Here is a 20,755-nt window from a genome sequence, read left to right on the forward strand (position 1 = left end):
TGTCTGAAAGAACTTCAGCCTCAGACTAATCCACATTGTAGAAAGATGCTTCCCTGAGGGTCTTTGAACCTTGCACATAGTGTGTAATCTGACATAAACACAGATATGTCAACCAGTGCTTTAAAATATCAAAGGGCCTTCTTTTTTAACATCTTTACACAGAACAAAGGTGTTCATTAGCTAGAGTTTGTCTTCTAATCCCTTGCTCTTTGGACCAGCAACGGGAGCATCACCTTGGAACTTGTTAAAATGCATAATCTTAGGTCATACCAAATCTACTAAGTTCTCTTAGAAAGTCATCTTCTTGCCTGTAATGTTCTTATAGACACAATTGTAAATAGGCTTTGGATAAGGCCAAAGTCCCATGAAAAAGAAAATGTGAGCTTTATGGTGAATGTCCTCATTTCTGTAAAGGAGCCCAGTGTCCTGTCTAATCATGTACCATGCAGAAATAAGAGAAATATTTTGCAAAAGTAGGAAGTCAAGAAACACCTGGAGTAACAGGCAGATTTGGCCTTGGAGTACAGACTGAAGCAGGGCAAAGGCTAATAGAGTTCTGCCAAGAGAACGCACTGGTCATAGCAAGCACCCTGTTCCAACAACACAAGAGAAGACTCTACACATGGACATCACCAGATGGTCAACACCAAAATCAGATTGATTATGTTCTTTGCAGCCAAAGATGGAGAAACTCTATACAGTCAGCAAAAACAAGACCGAGAGCTGACTGTGGCTCAGATCATGAACTCCTTAATTGCCAGATTCAAACTTAAACTGAAGAAGGTAGGGATGACCACTAGACCATTCAGGCATGACCTAAGTCAAATCCCTTATGACTATACAGTAGAAGTGAGAAATAGATTTAAGAGACTAGATCTGATAGACAGCCTAATGAACTATGGACGGAGGTTCGTGACATTGTACAGGAGACAGGGATCAAGACCATCCCCACAGGAAAAAAAATGCAAAAAGGCAAAATGGTTGCCTGAGGAGGCCTTACAAATAGCTGAGAAAAGAAGAGAAGCGAAAAGCAAAGGAAAAAAGGAAAGATATTCCCATTTGAATGCAGAGTTCCAAAGAATAGCCAGGAGAGATAAGAAAGCCTTCCTCAGTGATCAATGCAAAGAAGTAGAGGAAAACAACAGAATGGGAAAGACTAGAGATCTCTTCAAGAAAATTAGAGATACCAAGGGAACATTTCATGCAAAGATGGGTTCGATAAAGGACAGAAATAGTATGGACCTGACAGAAGCAGAAGATATTAAGAAGAGGTGGCAAGAATACACAGAAGAACTGTACAAAAAAGATCTTCATGACCCAATAATCACAGTGGTGTGATCACTCACCTAGAGCCAGGCATCCGGGAATGTCAAGTCAGGTGGGCCTTAGAAAGCATCACTACGAAGAAAGCTAGTGGAGGTGATGGAATTCCAGTTGAGCTATTTCAAATCCTGAAAGATGATGCTGTGAAAGTGCTGCACTCAGTGTGACAGCAAATTTGGAAAACTCAACAGTGGCCACAGGACTGGAAAAGGTCAGTTTTCATTCCAATCCCTAAGAAAGGCAATGCCAAAGAATGCTCAAACTGCCGTACAATTGCACTCATCTCACACGTTAGTAAAGTAATTCTCAAAATTCTCCAAGCCAGGCTTCAGCAATACGTGAACCGTGAACTTCCAGATGTTCAAGCTGGCTTTAGAAAAGGGTTATTTGTTTATCATTGAAGAGTTTGACATTTCTTATAGACAACATATTAAAAAGCAGAGACATTACTTTGTCAACAGAGGTCCCTCTAGTCAAGGCTATGGTTTTTCCAATAGTCATGTATGGATCTGAGAGTTGGACTGTGAGGAAAGCTGAGCGCTGAAAACTTGATGCTTTTGAAATGTGGTGTTGGAGAAGACTCTTGAGAGTCCCTTGGACTGCAAGGAGATCCAACTAGTCCATCCTAAAGGATATCAGTCCTGGGTGTTCATTGGAAGGACTGATGCTGAAGATGAAACTCCAATACTTTGGCCACCTCATGCGGAGAGTTGACTCGTTGGAAAAGACCCTGATGCTGGGAGGGATTGGGGGCAGGAGGAGAAGGGGACAACAGAGGATGAGATGGCTGGATGGTATCACCAACTCAATGGGCATGAATTTGAGCAGACTCCGGGAGTTGGTGATGGACAGGGAGGCCTGGTGTGCTGCGATTCATGGGGTTGCAAAGAGTCGGACACGGCTGAGTGACTGAACTGAACTGAATTGAATATTTTGCACATGTTATTCCTAACCCAGCCCACTGGCCACAACTTGGACATGTGGCTGCTTGACTGCAGGGAAGGCTGGGATATGTGATCCCTAAGTGAGTGGCCTGTTGCTCAGCTTGAGCACAGATGGTGGGAGTGGGTGTTCTCAAACTCAGTGGAAGGGGGGAAGCAGCCGGGCTGCTGGACGCACTGAGCAGTCTTTACCACATCTTCCCAGTGTCCTTCTTTCCAGGAAATGATCATGTTCATATTAAACAGAATTAGTATAGATCACAATTATACAAATAAGTTGACATTTTTTCCAGCTCCTAACACAGTGCCTGGCACATTGGCACCTAATGCATAATATTACTTTTATTATTTACTGTCATATATCTGCATCATTTAAGAAGCAAAATTTTAGCTTCAGGTTTTGTTTATGTTATACTTGATAACCAGGGATTTTGTACCATTTTTATTTCGCATAAATGCTTATGGACTTCTAGAAAATTTGAAACATATCATACACTCACCAAAAACAAGACCTGGAGCTGACTGTGGTTCAGATCATGAGCTCCTTATTGCAGAGTGTTTTAAGTCACTCAGTTGTGTCCAACTTTTTGTGACCCCGTGGACTGTAGTACACCAAGCTCTTCTGTCCATGGAATTCTCCAGGCAGGAATATTGGAGTGGGTTGCCATTTCCTTCCCCACCTTATTGTAAAATTTAGGCTTCAATTGAAGAAAGTAGGGGAAACCACTAGACCATTCAGGTGACCTAAATAAAATCCCTTCTGCTTATACAGTGGAGGTGACAATTAGGCTCAAAAGATTAGATCTTGAGGTAGACCCAGTGCCTTAAGAACGATGGACAGAGGTTAGTAACATTGTACTCAAGGCCGTGAACAAAACCATCCCAAGAAAAAGAAATTCAGGAAGGCAAACTGATTGTCTTGAGGAGGCTTTACAAATAGCTGCAGAAAGCAGAAGCAAAAGGCAAGGGAGAAAGAGAAAGATACATCCAACTGAATGCACAGTTTCAGAGAATAGCAAGGAGAGATAAGAAGGCATTCTTCAATGAATAATGCAGAGAAATAGAGGAAAACCATAGAATGCGAAAGACTAGAGATCTATTCAGGAAAATTAGAGATAACCAAGGGACCATTTCTTGCATGGATGGAACTGATAAATGGTAAAGAACTATTAATAATAGAAGCAGGAGAGATTAAGAAGTGATGGAAAGAATACACAGAAGAACTATATAAGAAAGATATTAGTGACCCAGATAACCATATGGTAGAGTCACTCACCTAGAGCCAGGCATTCTGGAGTGTGAAGTCAAGTGGGCCTTAAGAAGCATCACTACAAACAAGCTAATGGAGGTGACACAATTCCAGCTGAGCTATTTCAAATCCTAAAAGATGATGCTCTAAACATGCTGCATGAAATATGCCAGCATTTTGGAGAACTCAGCAGTAGCCACGGGACTGGAAAAGGTCAGTTTTCATTCCAATCCCAAAGAAGGGCAATGCCAAAGAATGCTCAAACTACCACACAATTGCACTGATTTCACATGCTAGCAAAGTAATGCTCAAAATCCTTCAAGTTAGGCTTCAACAGAACCAAGAACTTCTAGATGTATAAGCTGGGTTTTGAAGAAGCAGAGGAACCACAGATCAAATTGCCACCATTCTTTCAGTCATGGAGAAAGCAAGGGAGTTCCAGAAAAACATCTACTTCTGCTTCATTGACTACACTAAAGCCTGTGAGTGTGAATCACAACAAACTGTGGGTAGTTCTTAAAGAGAGAGTATTACCAGGCTGAAAACCACTATCACAGAAAACTAATCAATCTTATCATGTGGACCACAGCCTTGTCTAACTCAATGAAACTATGAGTCATGCTGTGTAGGGCCACCCAAGACAGACGGGTCATGGTGGAGAATTCTGACAAAATGTGGTCCACTGAACAAGGGAATGTCAAACCACTTCAGTATTCCTGCCTTGAGAACCCCATGAATAGTATGAAAAGGCAAAAAGATAGGACACTGAAAGTTGAACTCCCCAGGTTGGTAGCTGCCCAATATGCTACTAGAGATCAGTGGAGGAGTAACTCCAGAAAGAATGAAGAGATGGAGCCAAAGCAAAAACAATACCCAGTTGTGGATATGACTGGTGATAGAAGCAAGGTCTGATGCTCTAAAGAGCAATATCCTGGAATGTTAGGTCCATGATTCAAGGGAAATTGGAAGTGGTCAAACAAGAGATGACAAGAGTGAACATCGACATTCTAGGAATCACCAAACTAAAATGGACTGGAATGGGTGAATTTAACTCAGATGACCAGAGTTAAATTATATCTACTACTGTGGGCAGGAATCCCTTAGAAGAAATGGAGTAGCCATCATGGTCAACAAAAGAGTCCGAAACACAGTACTTGGATGCCGTCTCAAAAAGGTCAGTTTTCATTCCAATCCCAAAGAAAGGCAATGCCAAAGAATGCTCAAGTTACTGCACAATTGCACTCATGCTAGTAAAGTAATGCTCAAAATTCTCCAAGCCAGGTTTCAGCAATATGTGAATCGTGAACTTCCAGATGTTCGAACTGGTTTTAGAAAAGGCAGAGGAACCAGAGATCAAATTGCCAACATCTTTTGGATCATCAAAAAAGCAAGAGAGTTCCAAAACACTTCTGCTTTATTGACTATGCCATGTCTTTGACTGTGTGAATCACCACAAACTGGAAAATTCTCAAAGAGATGGGAATACCAGACCACCTGACCTGCCTCTTGAGAAATCTGTATGCAGGTCAGGCAGCAACAGTTAAAACTGGACCTAGAAGAACAGACTGGTTCAAAATAGGAAAAGAAGTACCTCCAAGCTGTATATTGTCAGCCTGTTTATTTAACTTATATGTAGAGTACATCATGAGAAACGCTGGGCTAGATGAAACACAAGTTGGAATCAAGATTGCCGGGAGAAATATCAATAACCTCAGATATGCAGACAACACCACCCTTATGGCAAAGGTGAAGAAGAACTAAAGAACCTCTTGTTGAAAGTGAAAGAGGAGAGAGTGGAAAAGTTGGCTTAAAGTTCAACATTCAGAAAACTAAGATCATGGCATCCAATCCCATCACTTCATGCCAAATAGATGGGGAAACAGTGGCAGACTTTATTTTGGGGGGCTCCAAAATCACTGCATATTGTGACTGCAGCCATGAAATTAAAAGACACCTACTCCTTGAAAGAAAAGTTATGACCAATCCAGACAGCATATTAAAAAGCAGAGACATTACTTTGCCAACAAAGGTCTGTCTAGTCAAGGCTATGATTTTTCCAGTGGTCATATATGGATGTGAGAGTTGGACTATAAAGAAAACTGAGCACCAAAGAATTGATGCTTTTGAACTGTGTTGTTGGAGAAGACTCTAGAGAATCCCTTGGACTGCAAGGAGATCCAATAAGTCCATTCTAAAGGAAATCAGTCCTTAATATTTATTAGAAGGACTGATGCTGAAGCTGAAACTCCAATGTTTTGGCCACCTGATGCAAAGAGCTGATTCATTCGAAAGGACCCTGATGCTGGGAAAGACTGAAGGCAGGAGGAGAAGGGGACAACAGAGGATGAGGTGGTTGGATGGCATCACTCAATGAACATGAGTTTGAGTAAACACCGAGAGTTGGTGATGGACATGGAGGCTTGGCGTGTTGCAGTCCATAGGGTCGCAAAGAGTCAGACAAGACTGAGCAACTTGACTCAACTGAGTACTGCCAGACCATCTTAACTGTATCCTCAGAGAGCAATATGCAGGTAAAGAAGCAATAGTTAGAACCAGACATGGAACAATGGACTAGTTCAAAATCAGAAATGAAGTACGTCAAGGCTGTATATTGTCACTTTGCTTATTTAACTTATGTGCCGATTACATCATGCAAAATGCTGGATTGAATAGTAAGTCATAAGCTGGAATCAAGGTTGCTGGGAGAAATGTAACCAATCTCAGATATGCAGATAATACCATTCTAATGGCAGAAGGCGGAGAGAAACTAAAGAGCCCCTTGATGAGGGTGAAAGAGGAGAGTGAAAAAGCTGGCTTAAAACTCAACATTCATAAAAGTAAGATCATGGCATCCAGTCCCATTATTTCATAACAAATAGATGAAGAAAATTGGAAACAGTGACAGATTTTATTTTCTTGGGTTCCAGGATCACTGCAGATGGTGGCTGCAGGCATAAAATTAAAAGGCACTTACTCCTTGGAAGAAAAACTATGACAAACCTGGACAGCATATTAAAAAGTGGGGACGTCACTTTGCCAACAAAGGCGTGTATAGTCAAAGTTATGGTTTTTCAGTAGTCATGTATGGATGTGAGAGTTGAACCATAAATACTGAGCTCCAAAGAATTAGTGCTTGCAAATCGTGGTGCTGGAGGACTCTTGAAAGTTCCTTGGCCTGCAGGAAGATCAAACATTCATTCATCAAACATCAAACATTCCCTGAATATTCATTGGAAGGACTGATGCACTTCTGTGTCTGAAGGTGTATTCCTGATGTGTCCACGGAGAGAGATGTATTCCACGTCCACCTATTCCTCCACCATCTTATTCTCACTATATTTATTTCTTAATCGTTGAATTTTATGGGCCCTTTCATTGAGGAAGAAGACTAATTTGCATTACAGTTGGTCATTCAGAGAGTTAGCCATGTTGTCAGTCACTGAGATCTATGCAGTGGATATGCAGAATGTATTATCTTGAAATTGTTAATGTAGTTTGTGATGTTAACTTTTTGTAATCTTGCAAACAAGCCATGTAAATTCCAAATTGGCTGTGGAAGGTGTATATGTATACACACACACAATATATTTCTGTGTGTGTGTGTGTATATATGTAATTTTTTAAAGCAGGGGTAGGATGATATAGTGCCTGTTAGGAAATGAGTAAAATATGTGTAATGAAAGAAAATTTTGATTATATGTAATACTACCAGGAGCTTCCAGATAATTCTATAATAATAGATACAATTTGTCATTATGCTAGGTGCTTTGAATGAATTGCCCTATTTAGTCATCTCATCAGATAGGTACTATTATCTTCAATTTAGAGGGGGAAGAAATGGATTTTAAAAGGAAAAATAACAAGGATCAAACAACTAGTAAGCAGTTATTTTAGTTTCCTATTGCTGGTATAATGAAATACCACACACTCAGTGGCTTAAAAACCCTTATAGTTCTGGAGGTGAGAAATGTGAAATGGGCCTCTCTGTGTGGAAACCAAGGTGTTAGGGTTGTGTGTCTTCTGGAGGTTCCTGGGGAGAATCTGTTTCCTCCTTCTTCCAACTCACAGAGGCTGCCCAGTTTCTTTATCTTGGTGGCCCTTTCCTCCATCGTTGGAGTCAGCAACATCGTCAAGTTTGTCTCACACTGCCCCCTCTCTGGTTCTCTCTTCTAATTCTCTCTTCCCCATTTAAGGACCCTTGTGATTAAAGTAGACCCACTCAGATCGTTCAGGACAGTCTCCCTAGATCAGGGTCATCTGATTAGCAACCTCAGTTCCATCTGCTACCAAATTCTCTTCCACCATCTGACCTAACCCACACAAAGATTCTGGATATTAGGTTCTCACCCTACATCAGGGCCGTTAAAGTGCTGCCACAGTGGTGTGACTGGAACTAGTACCCACCTCTGTCCATAAAGCCATTCCTTCACAGTCTTGAAACCCTCCATCCCAGAGGTGGTTTTTCAGAGTGGTTTTGCCCTTATTGAACGTTATCTAAATAAGGGTTGGATAACTTTCGTAATACTGAAAACTTTTGTTGTTGTGGTTCAGTAGCTCAGTCGTGTCCATCTCTTTGCAACCCCATGAACTGCAGCACCCCAGGCCTCCCTGTCCATCACCAACTTCCGGAGCTTACTCAAACTCATGTTCACTGAGTCGGTGATGCCATCCAACCATCTCATCCTCAGTCGTCCCCAACTCTTCCCACCCTCGATCTTTCCCAGCATCAGGGTCTTTTTCAATGAGTCACTTCCTCCCATCAGGTGACCAAAGTATTGGACCTTGAGCTTCGGCATCAGTCCTTCTGATGAATATTCTGTAAATTTTCCTTTCTCATTATAACATAGAAAGTGATCACATTTATACATTGCAGGTACCCAGTGGGCTTTCCTGGTTGCGCAGTGGTAAACAATCTACCTGTCAGTGCAGGAGACATCGATTCGATCCCTGAGTTGGGAAGATCCCCTGGAGAAGGAAATGGCAACCCACTCCAGTATTCTTACCTGGAGAATCCCATGGGCAGAGGAGCCTGGCAGACTGCACTCTATGAATCGCTAAAGAGTCGGACATGACTTAATGACTAAAACACCAGCAACAACAGGTGCCCGGTACACTTGAAAACGTTTAATTGACAGAAAAAGAGGACCATTATTAGAATTTAAGAGTTTTAAATACAATTCCTTGTGACATCTTGAAATTTAAATACTAAGTATTATCATTTAAAAGTTCCTACTACTTAGTTACTCTTAGTGACCTGATTCCTGGCATTTGGGCATTGTTTCAAATAAGAATCATTATATATGTTTTTACAATTTTGATATTGATTAACTTATTTCAAAGCTCTTCTTTTCAAACTGATAGCATTGGTTGCCACCAAAAAAGGGAACTGGCTGTGTGAAAGGGGCAAAAGGAAGAATTGTCACTATATTTCCTTTTGTACTTAAAATTTTGATAAATGTGAATGTATAAGGTTAAAACAAGTAAGTAAAAATATTAAATTTTGGAGTAGAATAAATGAACAGCTTCTGTTTTTTTCACTCTGCCAGGATCACCCCTTCTGTGTAATTCTTTGAGGAAAATAAGTTCTCAAGGAGGAAAACCTGAACCTAGCAAACAACCTCTTAAGAAGCCAAAGTTACCAGAAGGTCGTTTTGATGCGCCAGAAGATTCCAATTTAGAGAAGGAACCCCTGACAAGTGAGTATACTTAAACTTCTCTCTTAATGTCTGAGGTCTCAAAGAAAGTGTTTCTGTTACTGAGAAAAAAATTAAAGATGCATATTATTGATTATAATTCTTCATTAACAGTAATAAAGAATATTTCAACAATGAATAAAATTGCTGTATTGACCATCAATATGTATGGGTTTTAAAAAGAGATTTACAGCCCCTTGGCAGTGATTGATTATATTTGCTCGTGTATTTGATTCCATTATTGACATGAAAAAATATATGAATTAAGACCTACATTGATGCAAATAATGGAAACCTACTTAAACAGCCTAAAGAGAAGGTAGGGTGTGTTGTTAGTAAGGTGCAGGGAACAGGTTAGGCTCTCTAGGGCAGTGATGCTGCTGGCCATTGGAGGAAGACGGACCTGAGGACTAAGCCCTGTGGAAACCAGATAGTCTCCCTTCTTCTCTTGTCTCTGGCTGACACTGAACTGTTTTCTGTCTCCATACTCCCTTCTGAGTCCACTGGGCAGAAAGTAACTGCTCCCAGCAGCTACTCAGTTCAAGAGAGTAACTAAACTGAGAATACAGTTTCTTAGTCTTAGTTTCAAATTTCTTAAGAAGAAAGCTCATTGGCCCAGCTTGGATCTGGTGTCTACAGCTAAGTCAGCCAGTGGCCAGGGTCCTGGGTCACAAGTGAAAGAGATTGTTCTCACTGTGACCATGTGATTTGGGGAAAGAAGGGGAAGTTTGGAGAACAAAGAGGTTTTCTGGAGAGGAAGGATGATAGACCAAACATTATTTTGTATTCAGTATGTACAAATTTTGGCTCATATGTTAAAGCTCTGGTTTTTTTTAAAGTACTGCTTTGTTTTCATGCTGTACCCTTCTGTACCTTTGAATTGTGGAAAATGTGCAAATATTAGCTATTCAAAAAGTAGTATCTCATACAGCATAAATGTAAACATGCCACTTTTTAACTTTGGCAAGGTTGCCCTGCTTGTGTGATTTTTCCAGTTTCATGAGAGGTAACCCATCTATATAGTGAAGCGTCCTAGGTGAGAATATACCAATAGAGGATACAGGGACCTGTGTCTGGAATTCTTTCTAGAACATAAAACTTTGGAATTTTGCTCACTCGTGAAATATTTCAGTTATGTCACTGTACCAAGCCCAGTCTATTAAGCAGATCAACTAGCCAAGATGATGGAGTCTTCTAAAAGGTGTTATAATCTGGAGGTAAAATGTTCCTTTGAAGGTTTTAGCTAAGCACAAAAATCTGAGAGGAAAGATTTCCTTATAGTGTCTCACATAAAAGCAGCAGTCTCAGAAATAGACCCTCACATACATGCTTAAGTAATTCTTGACAAGCTTCCCAAGACCATTCAGTGGGGAAAAGAAGAGTCTTTTCAACAAGTGGTGCTTTGAAAACTGGATATCCACATACAAAAGAATGAAATTGGACCCCTTACCTTATACCATATTCAAAAACTAAGTATATCAAAGACCTAAACTTAAGAGGCAAAACTGTAAAACTCTTAGAAGAAAATTGGAGAAAATCTTTATGCCCTTGGATTTGACAATGATTTCGTGCATGTGACACCAAAAGCACAACCAACAAACATAAAAATACATGAATAAGACATCATCAAAATTAAGAAATTTTGTTTATCCAAGAACATTATCAAGAAATTGAAAAAAATAACCTATGGAATGGGGGAAGATATTTGTAAGTCATATATCTGAAAAGAATTAGTATCCAGAATACAAAAAAATTACAACTCAACAACAAAAACAACCCAATTCAAAAATGGGCAAATAACTCAAATAGACATTTCTTCAAAGAAGATATACAAATGACCAACATACATTTGAAAAGATGCTCAACGTCACTAATCATTAAGGAAGTAAAAATCAAAATCACGGTGACACACCATTTCACACCATCTCTGTAGTTTAAGAAAAACTAGAAAATAATAACTAATGGTGACAATGTGGAGAAATTGGAACCACACGCTTCTGGTAGGAATGTAAAATGATACAACTGCTATGGAAAACAGTTTTGCAACTTCCCGAAAAGTAAAATATAGAACTACCATGTGACCTTGCAATTTTACTCCTACATATAAATCCAAAATAATTAAACAGAGACTTAAACAGGTATCTGCACATCCATGCTGTATTCACAGTAGCCAAAAGATAGAAACAACTTAGCTGTCCACTGATGAACAGATGAGCAAAGGGTGTTCTGTACACGTAGTGAGGTACTGTTCAGTCCTAAAAAGGAACGGCATTTTGATAGATGCCATAACATGGGTGGACCTTGAAACATTATGCTTAGTGAAACAAAACAGACACGGAAGGACAAATATTATATGATTTCACCTACACTAGGTATGCAGAGTATGCAAATTCATAAATTCAGAAGGTAGATTAGAGGTCACCAAGGTCTAGCGGGAAGGGGGAAGGGAAAGTTTGTTTAGGGGGTACATAGTTTATACTGGGGATGATGAAAAGTTTGGGCCATAGTGTTTTGGTTATACAGCATTGTGAATATTTAATATCACTGAATTGTACCCTTATAAATGGTTAAATATATACTAGATACAAAGAAGAAAGCATATTTCAACAGTTAATCATCTGTCTGACATTGCTAGACATTCATCTTAATTTTTGGGTTACTGAAGTTTATGTTGAAGAGACATTACCAAATCCAGCAGATGATTTGCAATCTTCATTTTATCTGAACTGTCTTCAACCTTTGACAGTAACGAGTACTACTTATGGAAGTCTTCTGTTTTGGTTTCGGTTATGCTGTCTTTAGTTTCTCATTCTACTTCTTTAAACATTTCTTCCTGGTCTCTTTTTTAAACTCCTCTGTATCTCCTCAACTCCCAAATGTATATATTTGCCAGATCTTTGTCCTGAGCCCTCTAAACATTCCTGCTGCTGCTGCTAAGTTGCTTCAGTCATATCCGACTCTGTGCAACCCCATAGATGGCAGCCCACCAGGCTCCTCCATCCCTGGGATTCTCCAGGCAAGAATACTGGAGTGGGTTGCCATTTCCTTCTCCACTGAACATTCCTAGAAGAGCACATATCTGACTCTGTGCAACCCTATGGACAGCAGCCCACCAGGCTCCTCTGTCCACAGGATTCTCTAGGCAATGATACTAGAGTGGGTTGCCATTTCCTTCTCCACTAAACATTCCTAGAAGAGCTCATATCTTCCTGAGATTATCTGAAGTATCATGTATGTGTTGATGATTACACATTTATACCTTTAGTCACACCTCTCTCCTGAGCTGCTCCTATCTATGACTGCAACGTCTTTGTTTGCATATTCCAGATATATTTCAAATTAATACGTCTAAAACTGAACTCATCCTCTTCTCAGTGTTCGCTTCCACCAGGCCTACTCCAGTCCTCTTCCTTCTGGATTCCCAATATACTCCATCAACCCAGTCACCCAAGCCTGAAATCTGGGGATAATCCTGCACTCCTACCTCTTCCTGTGGCCTGCATCCAATCACTAACCAAGTCTTTTTGGTTCTACTTTCTTAACATCTCTCAAATTCACCTCCTCTTTTCCATTCTATTGTCGTTCAGTCCCCAAGTTGCATCCATGTCTTTGCAACCCCATGGACTGCAACACGCAAGACATCCCTGTCCTTCACTATCTCCCAGAGTTTGCTCAGTTTCATGTCCATCGAGTCCGTGATGCTATCTAACCATCTCATCCTCTGCCACCCTTCTCCTTGTGCCTTCAGTCTTTCCCAGCATCAGGGTCTTTTCCAGTGAGTCGGCTCTTCTCATCGGGTGGCTGAAGTATTGGAGCTTCAGCGTCAGCATCGGTCCTTCCAATGAGTATTCAGGGTTGGTTTCTTTTAGGATTGACTGGTTTTCTCTCCTTGCAGTCCAAGGAGTCTATCCTATTAATAGAGCCTAAATTCTGGCTGTCTCTAGTTCTTTTGGCCTCCTAACAAGTCTGTCCTCTTCCTTGTTGTCTTCCTTCTAATCTCGTCTCACAGCCTCTAGTACATACTTTATGGCTAGCCACCCTGTCTGATGCAAAGGTGAAAAGAGGAAAGGAGAATGAAATATGTAGATTACTATGAAACAGGACACTGTGTGGTAACCGTCATGAGAGATAACACAGAAAAAGTTCAGAGAGAAGTAGACAAAAGAGAGACCATTTGAGCTGAGGTTTAAAGGAACAGTGAAACCGTGATAAGTAGATGGGAGTTGTGGGGGAATGTTTCCAATAAAGAGAAAAAGAAATCAGAAAGAAAGGACTGGGAACATGACATGTGAAAGAAGTAGCCAGTGCATAAACTGTATAGTGGGTTAATAGAAAATAAGGCTGGAAAAGTAGATTCGGTTCAAATCTGAGAGGACTTGAAGTAAATGGGCTTTTTGCAGTGGACAGTGAGGAATACACTGAATGTTACTGGATGGAGATTGTTTTAATCATCTTAAAGTATAATCTGCATATAATAATATTTACCCATTTTAAATGAAATGGTTCATTAAATTTTAACATGATTACAGTCGTGTAACCAACACAAAGAATAACACAGTTCCACCCCTCAAAGATTCCCATGCCTCTTTATACTTAGTCTCATTCTCACATCCCCCTGGTAACCTTTGATCTCTGTCACTATAGTTTTGCCTTCTTTTTGTAGAATTTTAGCCAAATCATACAGTAGATAGTCTTTTGTGTCTGCCTTGTTTCATTTAATATGAATGGGGGTGGTATTCTGTTTTGAAATACTAATTCAGCTTTCTATGCAGGTTAGGCTGGAGCCATGAGAGTTAGAAAACAGAGATGAGTTAGAAATCTATTGCATTCATCTAGAATGAAACTCAGAACATAATTTGGAGTTGATTTTGGACACCCAGTCTCCAGACTATAAGAAAATTAATTTCTGTTTTTTAAACCACCCAGTTTCTGGTATTTGATTATGGCAGCCCAGGCTGCACTAAGGCACCAGTGAGTCCCAGAGATACGGGAGAGGGAAAGCTTCCACTCGAGAGGCTTTCAAAGGAAGTCAAAGCAAGGAGTTCTTTAGAAAACAGAATAATAACGAGAGGGAAGGACAGTTTATTCACAGTGGAGATAGAATTTTTAAATGAATGAATATTTGAAAATTTTCTAGGTAAATTCTGTATCTCCTTTCTTTTGCTTAGAGAGGGACTACAAGATTTGGATGGTGATTTAGTTTTCTAAAGAGATGTAGTTTGGGGAGGTTGATTGAGATGATGGAGTAAAAGGACATGGAGCTCAACTTCCCTCACGAACACATCAAAAATACAACTACATGTGGAACAGTTTTCAATGGAAACTGGCAGAAAGAGTGGTATAATCAAGGCTGTAAGAAAGATCCACACATAATTGGGTTGGAAGGAAAGAAAAGTGATCAGGTCAGGACCCATGCCCTTGGGAGAGGACTCAGAGGAAATGGGAGAGTACATGATGGAGACATACTCTAGGGAATGAGCTGTGAGAGCCACAGATTGGGTGCTCCCGTCCTGGTATCTTACACAGTGGAGGCAAGCCCCCTTGGCTGGTTGGATGGTGACTAGGACTAACAGGAAGGCAGTGGGATACCTGGACTCTGCTTATGAGGAGGGTGCATGCAGGCTTAACCCAGAGGCAGGACAGAGAGAGGTCTGCTCCAGCAGCTGCCAGCTTTCCTGTGACTATGTCAGTGTGCACCTCAACCCAAGACAAGCCAGTTCTCTGGACCCATTCACACCATGTCATGGTGTGACCCTGAATCTGGTAGCCACAGCCAGAAAGAAGATTCAGCCGTAGGATGCAGAGGTGATCCAGTCCCAGCATGGCTGGCATGAGTTGAGAACCTGGACAGACCTCATTTGCTTTGAAACTTCCCACTCTGGGGCAAGGAGAGAGGAGAAGACACACTTAAAGGGAACAGAAGCAGCTCATGCCTGCCCTTTGGGCTTCAGCTGCAGCAACCCAGGGTCATACCTCACCCCCAGGAGGGCAGTGATAGTCACCTAGCTGTGGAAAGGGGGTGTCCCATCCCACACCTGACTCCAGCTCTCGCCCCTCCACCACCAGGCCCACCTTCTGCCAAGGAGATGGCTATCCGCACAGCCAGAGGAAAGACGTGACCTGAAGCCATGTCAGATTCAGGTCTCCCACCAAAGGCATTCAGCACTCACAGTCTGCATAGGGGCACTCCCTCACAAGAGCACCCCTTCGGACAAAATGTTTGATCTAAATTCCTCAAGAAAGAGAAAGTTAAGCAAAATAAAAAAGCAGAGGAATTTCTCTCAATAGAGCAGTAGCAAACCCCTGAAAAAGCAACTAGTGAAATAGATAACTGACTAGATTAAAAATTTAAAGCATTTGTTATAAAAAATGTTAACTGAATTAGGGGAAAGAATATCTGCATAGCGATATTTTTAAGAAGGAACTAGAGAATATAAAAAAACTCCAATCAGAAATGAAGAATTCTTTAGCTAAATTAAAAAAGCACGCTGAAAGGAGTGAGTAGCTGGCTAAGTGACACGGAATAATGCACATGTGATCTGAGAGACAGAATAATGGACACCACCCAGTCAGAACAGCAAAAAGAAAGGCAAATTTTTAAAAACAAAAACAATCTAGGAAATCTTTGGGATAACATATGAGGGGGTTAGAAGGAGAAGAGAGAAAGAGGAGATGGAAAACGTATTTGAGGAAATTATGACTGAAAAATTTCACAGTCTGAAGAAGAAAACAGGTACTGGAAGAGGGTCCCAAGAAGATGAATCCAAACAAATGCTCTCCAAGACATACCATAATTAAAATGGCAAATGTTGAAGAGAGAATTCTGAAGGATGCAAGAGAAAAATTATCATATACAAGGGAATCCCTATAAATCTATCACCTGATTTCGTTGCAGAAACTTTACAGACCAGAAGGGAGCAGCAGATATATTTAAAATCGCAAAAGGGAAAACCTGTAACCCATGGTACTCTTCCCAGCAAGATTATCATTAAAATAGGAGTGATGAAGAGCACCTCAGATAAACAAAAACAGAATTCATCATTACTGAATTTACCCTAAAAGAAATGTTGAAGGGACTTCTCTAAGTGGAGAAGCAGTCCACTATAGAGAAGGGGAAATCCTGCTATAAAAGACAAATGTATAGTGAGGACTAAGGACCACCCTGCTTATTTAACTTATATGCAGAGTACATCATGAGAAACGCTGGGCTGGAAGTAGCACAAGCTGGAATCAAGATTGCCAGGAGATATATCAGTAACCTCAGATATGCAGATGACACCACCCTTATGGCAGAAAGTGAAGAGGAACTGAAAAGCCTCTTGATGAAAGTGAAGGAGGAGGGTGAAAAAGTTGGCTTAAAGCTCAACATTCAGAAAACTAAGATCATGGCATCTGGTCCCATCACCTCATGGGAAATAGATGGAGAGACAGTGGAAACAGTGTCAGACTTTATTTTTTGGTGATGGTGACTGCAGCCATAAAATTAAAAGACGCTTACTCCTTGGAAGGAAAGTTATGACCAACCAAGATAGCATATTAAAAAGCAGAAACATTACTTTGTCAACAGAGGTCCGTCTGGTCAGGGCTATAGTTTTTCCAGTGGTCATGTATGGATGTGAGAGTTGGACTGTGAAGAAAGCTGAGCACCGAAAAATTAATGCTTTTGAACTGTGGTGTTGGAGAAGACTGTTGAGAGTCCCTTGGACTGCAAGGAGATCCAACCAGTCCATCCTAAAGGAGATCAGTCCTGGATGTTCATTGGAAGGACTGATGCTGAAGCTGAAACTCCAATACTTTGGCCACCTCATGCGAAGAGTTGACTCATTGGAAAAGACCCTGATGCTGGGAGGGATTGGGGGCAGGAGGAGAAGGGGACGACAGAGGATGAGCTAACTGGATGGCATCACCGACCCGATGGACATGAGTTTTGAGTAAACTCTGGGAGTTTGTGATGGACAGGGAGGCCTGGTGTGCTGTGTGATTCATGGGGTCACAAAGAGTCGGACTGAGCGACTGAACTGAACTGAACTGAAGGACCACCACTTAAATAAGTGTGCACACACTCAATCTTCTCCAGTTCTCTGTGACCCCATAGACTGTAGCCCACCAGGATCCTCTGTTCATGGGACTTTTTTTTTCAGGCAAGAATACTGGAGTGGATTGCCATTTCTCTCTCCAGGGGATCTTCCTGACCCAGGGATCAAACCCACATCTTGTGCATTTACTGCATTAGCAGGTGGGTGGATTCTTTACCACTGAACCACCAGGGAAGCCTCATACCTATCAATAATTACTTTAAATGTCAAAGGACTAAATATTCTAATCTAAAGACATAGGGTGGCTAATTTAATTAAAAATGAACTCCTTCTATATGCTGCCTACAAGAGACTCACTTCAGAACTAAAGACAGAGACTTAAAGTGAAGGAATTGAAACAGTTATTTCATGCAAATAAAAATGGCAAGAAACCAGGGGTAGCAATACTCAGATAAAGTAGACTTGAAGCAAAGACTGTAACAGCATATGAAGAAGGGCATTATAATAATGATAAAGGGGTAAATTTAATAAGAGGATATTATCATTAACATATTTGCTGCTGATACAGGAACACCTAAACATATAAAGCAAATATTAACAGAAAAAAGAGAGAAATTGATAATAACACAAAAATAGTAGGGTACTTACACCATACTTACATTAATGGGCAAATCATCCAGACAGAAAATTAGTAGGGAAACACTGGTCTTAAATAATACAATAGACCTCTTGGGCTTAATGGATATGTACAGGACATTACATCCAAAAGCAAAAGAATACACGTTCTTTTCAAGTGCACATGAAACATTCTCCAGGATAGAACACATGCTAGGCCATAAAAGAAGTCCCAGCAAATATGAGAGGATAGAAATTATATCAAACATTTTTTTCTGACCATAGCAGTACAAAACTAAAAGTTTATTACAGAAAGAAAAATGGGTAAAGAGCAAATACTTAGACATTAAATAGCATGCTATTGAAAAACCAATGGGTCAATGAAGAAATCAAAGAGGAAATGAGAAAATACCTCAAAACCAAAGAAAATGAAAATGCAGCACTCCAAAATCTATGGGGTACAGCAAAAGCAGTTCTAAGAAGGAAGTTTATAGCAATACAGGCCTTCCTCAAGAAAGAAAACAACCTTACCTGCCACCTAAAAGAATTAGGAAAAGAAGAACAAACAAAGCCCAAAGTCAGCAATAGGGAGAAAGTAAAGATTAGAGGGAAATAAAGATCAATGAAAACAATAGAAAAGATCAGTGAAACCAAGAGCTGGCTCTTTGGAACAATGAACAAAACTGGTAAAGTTTAGTCAGGATCACCAAAAAAAAAAAAAAGACCCAAGTAAATGAAAGGAGAACTGACAATGAAAATCACAGAAATACAAAAGAGTCACAAATAGTTATATGCCAACGAATTGGACAACCTAGAAGAAATAAATTTCTAGAAACATAGAACCTGTCAAGACTGAAAGAAGAAGACTTACACAACTTGGACAGACCAATTATTATAGTGAAATTGAATCTGTAATTTTAAAACTCCCAGCAAACAAAAATCCAGGACTGGCCAGTTTCAAAGGAGAATTCTACCAAACATGTAAGTAACAGCTAATACCTAACCTTCTCAACCTATTCCAAAAAAGTGAAGAGGTCAGAACACTCTCAGATTCATTCTACAAGACCATCAGTAATGACCCTGATATCAAAACCATGCAGAGACACTACAACAAAAGAAAGTTACAGGTCAGTATCTTTGATAAATATAGATTCTAAAATCCTCACCAAAATATTAGCAAACTGAATCCAAAAATATATTAAAAGGATTATATACAATGATCAATTTGAATTTATTTCAGAGACACAAGGATTGTTCAGTATTTACAAATCAATTAATGTGATAGGATACATTAACAAAAGGAAGGATATAAACCACCTGATTATCTCAATAGATTCAGAAAAACCTTTGAAAAAATTTATTATAAAACTCTTCATCTGAGTGGGTATATAGAGGGAACATATCTCAACCTGATACAGGCCACTTACGACAAATCCAAAGCTAACATCATATTCAATAGTAAAAGCTGAAAGCCTTTCGTCTAATTCAGAAACAAGACAGGGATGCCGACTCTTGCCACCTATTTAGCATCATGTTGGAAGTTCTAGCCACAGCAGTAGAACAAGGAAGATAAATATGTATGCAATTGTGAAAGAAGTGTGTGTCACTATTTGCAGATGAATGATACTGTATATAGAAATCCCTAAAGTCTCATTCCAAAAACTACTAGAACTAATAAACTCTGTAAAATTACAGAATATGATTAATATACAGAAATGTTTCTTTTACATAAACTAATAATGAACTATCATAAAAAAGTAAAAAGAAATCTTCTTTAAAATCACATCAAAAAGAATAAAACACCTAGGAATAAACTTAAAGGTGAAAAACCTCTGCTCTGAAAACTGAGACAGTAATGAAGGAAATAGAAGATGATGGAAGAAGTGGGAGGATATCGTGTGCTCTTGAACTGAAAGAATTAATATTGTTAAAATTACTACTCTGGGTCATACTACCCAGAGTAATCTGCAGATTAAAGGCAATCCCTATCAAAATAACCATGTCATTTTTCACAGAACTAAAATAAATAATCCAAACATTCATATAGAACCACAAAAGACCCCCAAATTGCCAAAATAATCCAGAGGAAGAACAGATCTGGAAATATCAAGCTCCCAGAATTCAGAGTGTACTACAAAACAACAGTAATCAAAACAGCCTGGTACTGGCACAAAAACAGACATAGATTAATGAAACAGAATGGAGATCCCAGAATGAACCCATGCACCTATGGTCAACTAATCTACAACAAAAGAGGCAAGACTATACAATGGAAAAAGAAAGTTGTGTTGGGAAAACTGGACAGCTTCATGTAAAAGACTGGGATTGGAACATTTCCTCACACGGCATACAGAAATACTCAGTGGATTAAGTATATACATGTAAGACCTGAAACCATAAAGAGAACATAGACATAACACTCTGTGACATAAATTGTAGCAATATTTTTTTTAATCTGTCTCCTAAGCAAAAGAGATAAAAGCAGAAATAAACAGATAGGACCTAATTAAACTTAAAAACTTTTGCACAATGAAGGAAACCATGGATAAAATGAAAAGACAACCTGTGAAGTAAGAGAAAATACTTGCAAACAATTTGACCAACACAGGGTTAATATCCAAATATATAAACAGCTTATACAACTCCATATTAAAAAAAAAAAAAAAACAATCAAAAAATGGGCAGAAGATGGGAATGGACATTTTTCCAAAGAAGACATAGAGGTGGCCAGTAGGCACATGGGAAAAAATGTTCAGCATCACTAATTATTAGAGAAATGCAAATCAAAACTACAGTGAGGTATCAGCTCACAGTGGTCAGAGTGACCATCGTCAACAAGTCAACAAATAAATACTAGAGAAGGTGTGGAGAAAAGGAAACTTTCATACACTGTTGGTG

The 20,755-nt window shown here is 39.7% G+C and overlaps 1 protein-coding gene across 2 annotated transcripts in view; it reads left to right on the top strand.

Annotated features, from left to right (window-relative positions):
- Positions 1-20,755, top strand: part of SDHAF4 (succinate dehydrogenase complex assembly factor 4) — a 32,524-nt gene that overhangs the window by 9,536 nt on the left and 2,233 nt on the right. Inside the window, exons 2-3 of one of the 2 annotated variants that reach the window (XM_065911429.1) lie at positions 9,060-9,209; positions 17,348-17,439. In XM_065911429.1, coding sequence (XP_065767501.1) covers positions 9,060-9,209; positions 17,348-17,439 — 242 coding nt within the window. Of the gene's footprint in view, positions 1-9,059; positions 9,210-17,347; positions 17,440-20,755 lie in introns of those variants that run through there. The other variant, XM_065911428.1, reaches the window with a different exon arrangement.

The sequence above is a fragment of the Muntiacus reevesi genome, chromosome 19 (genome assembly GCF_963930625.1).
Source record: "Muntiacus reevesi chromosome 19, mMunRee1.1, whole genome shotgun sequence".
NCBI lineage: Eukaryota > Metazoa > Chordata > Mammalia > Artiodactyla > Cervidae > Muntiacus > Muntiacus reevesi.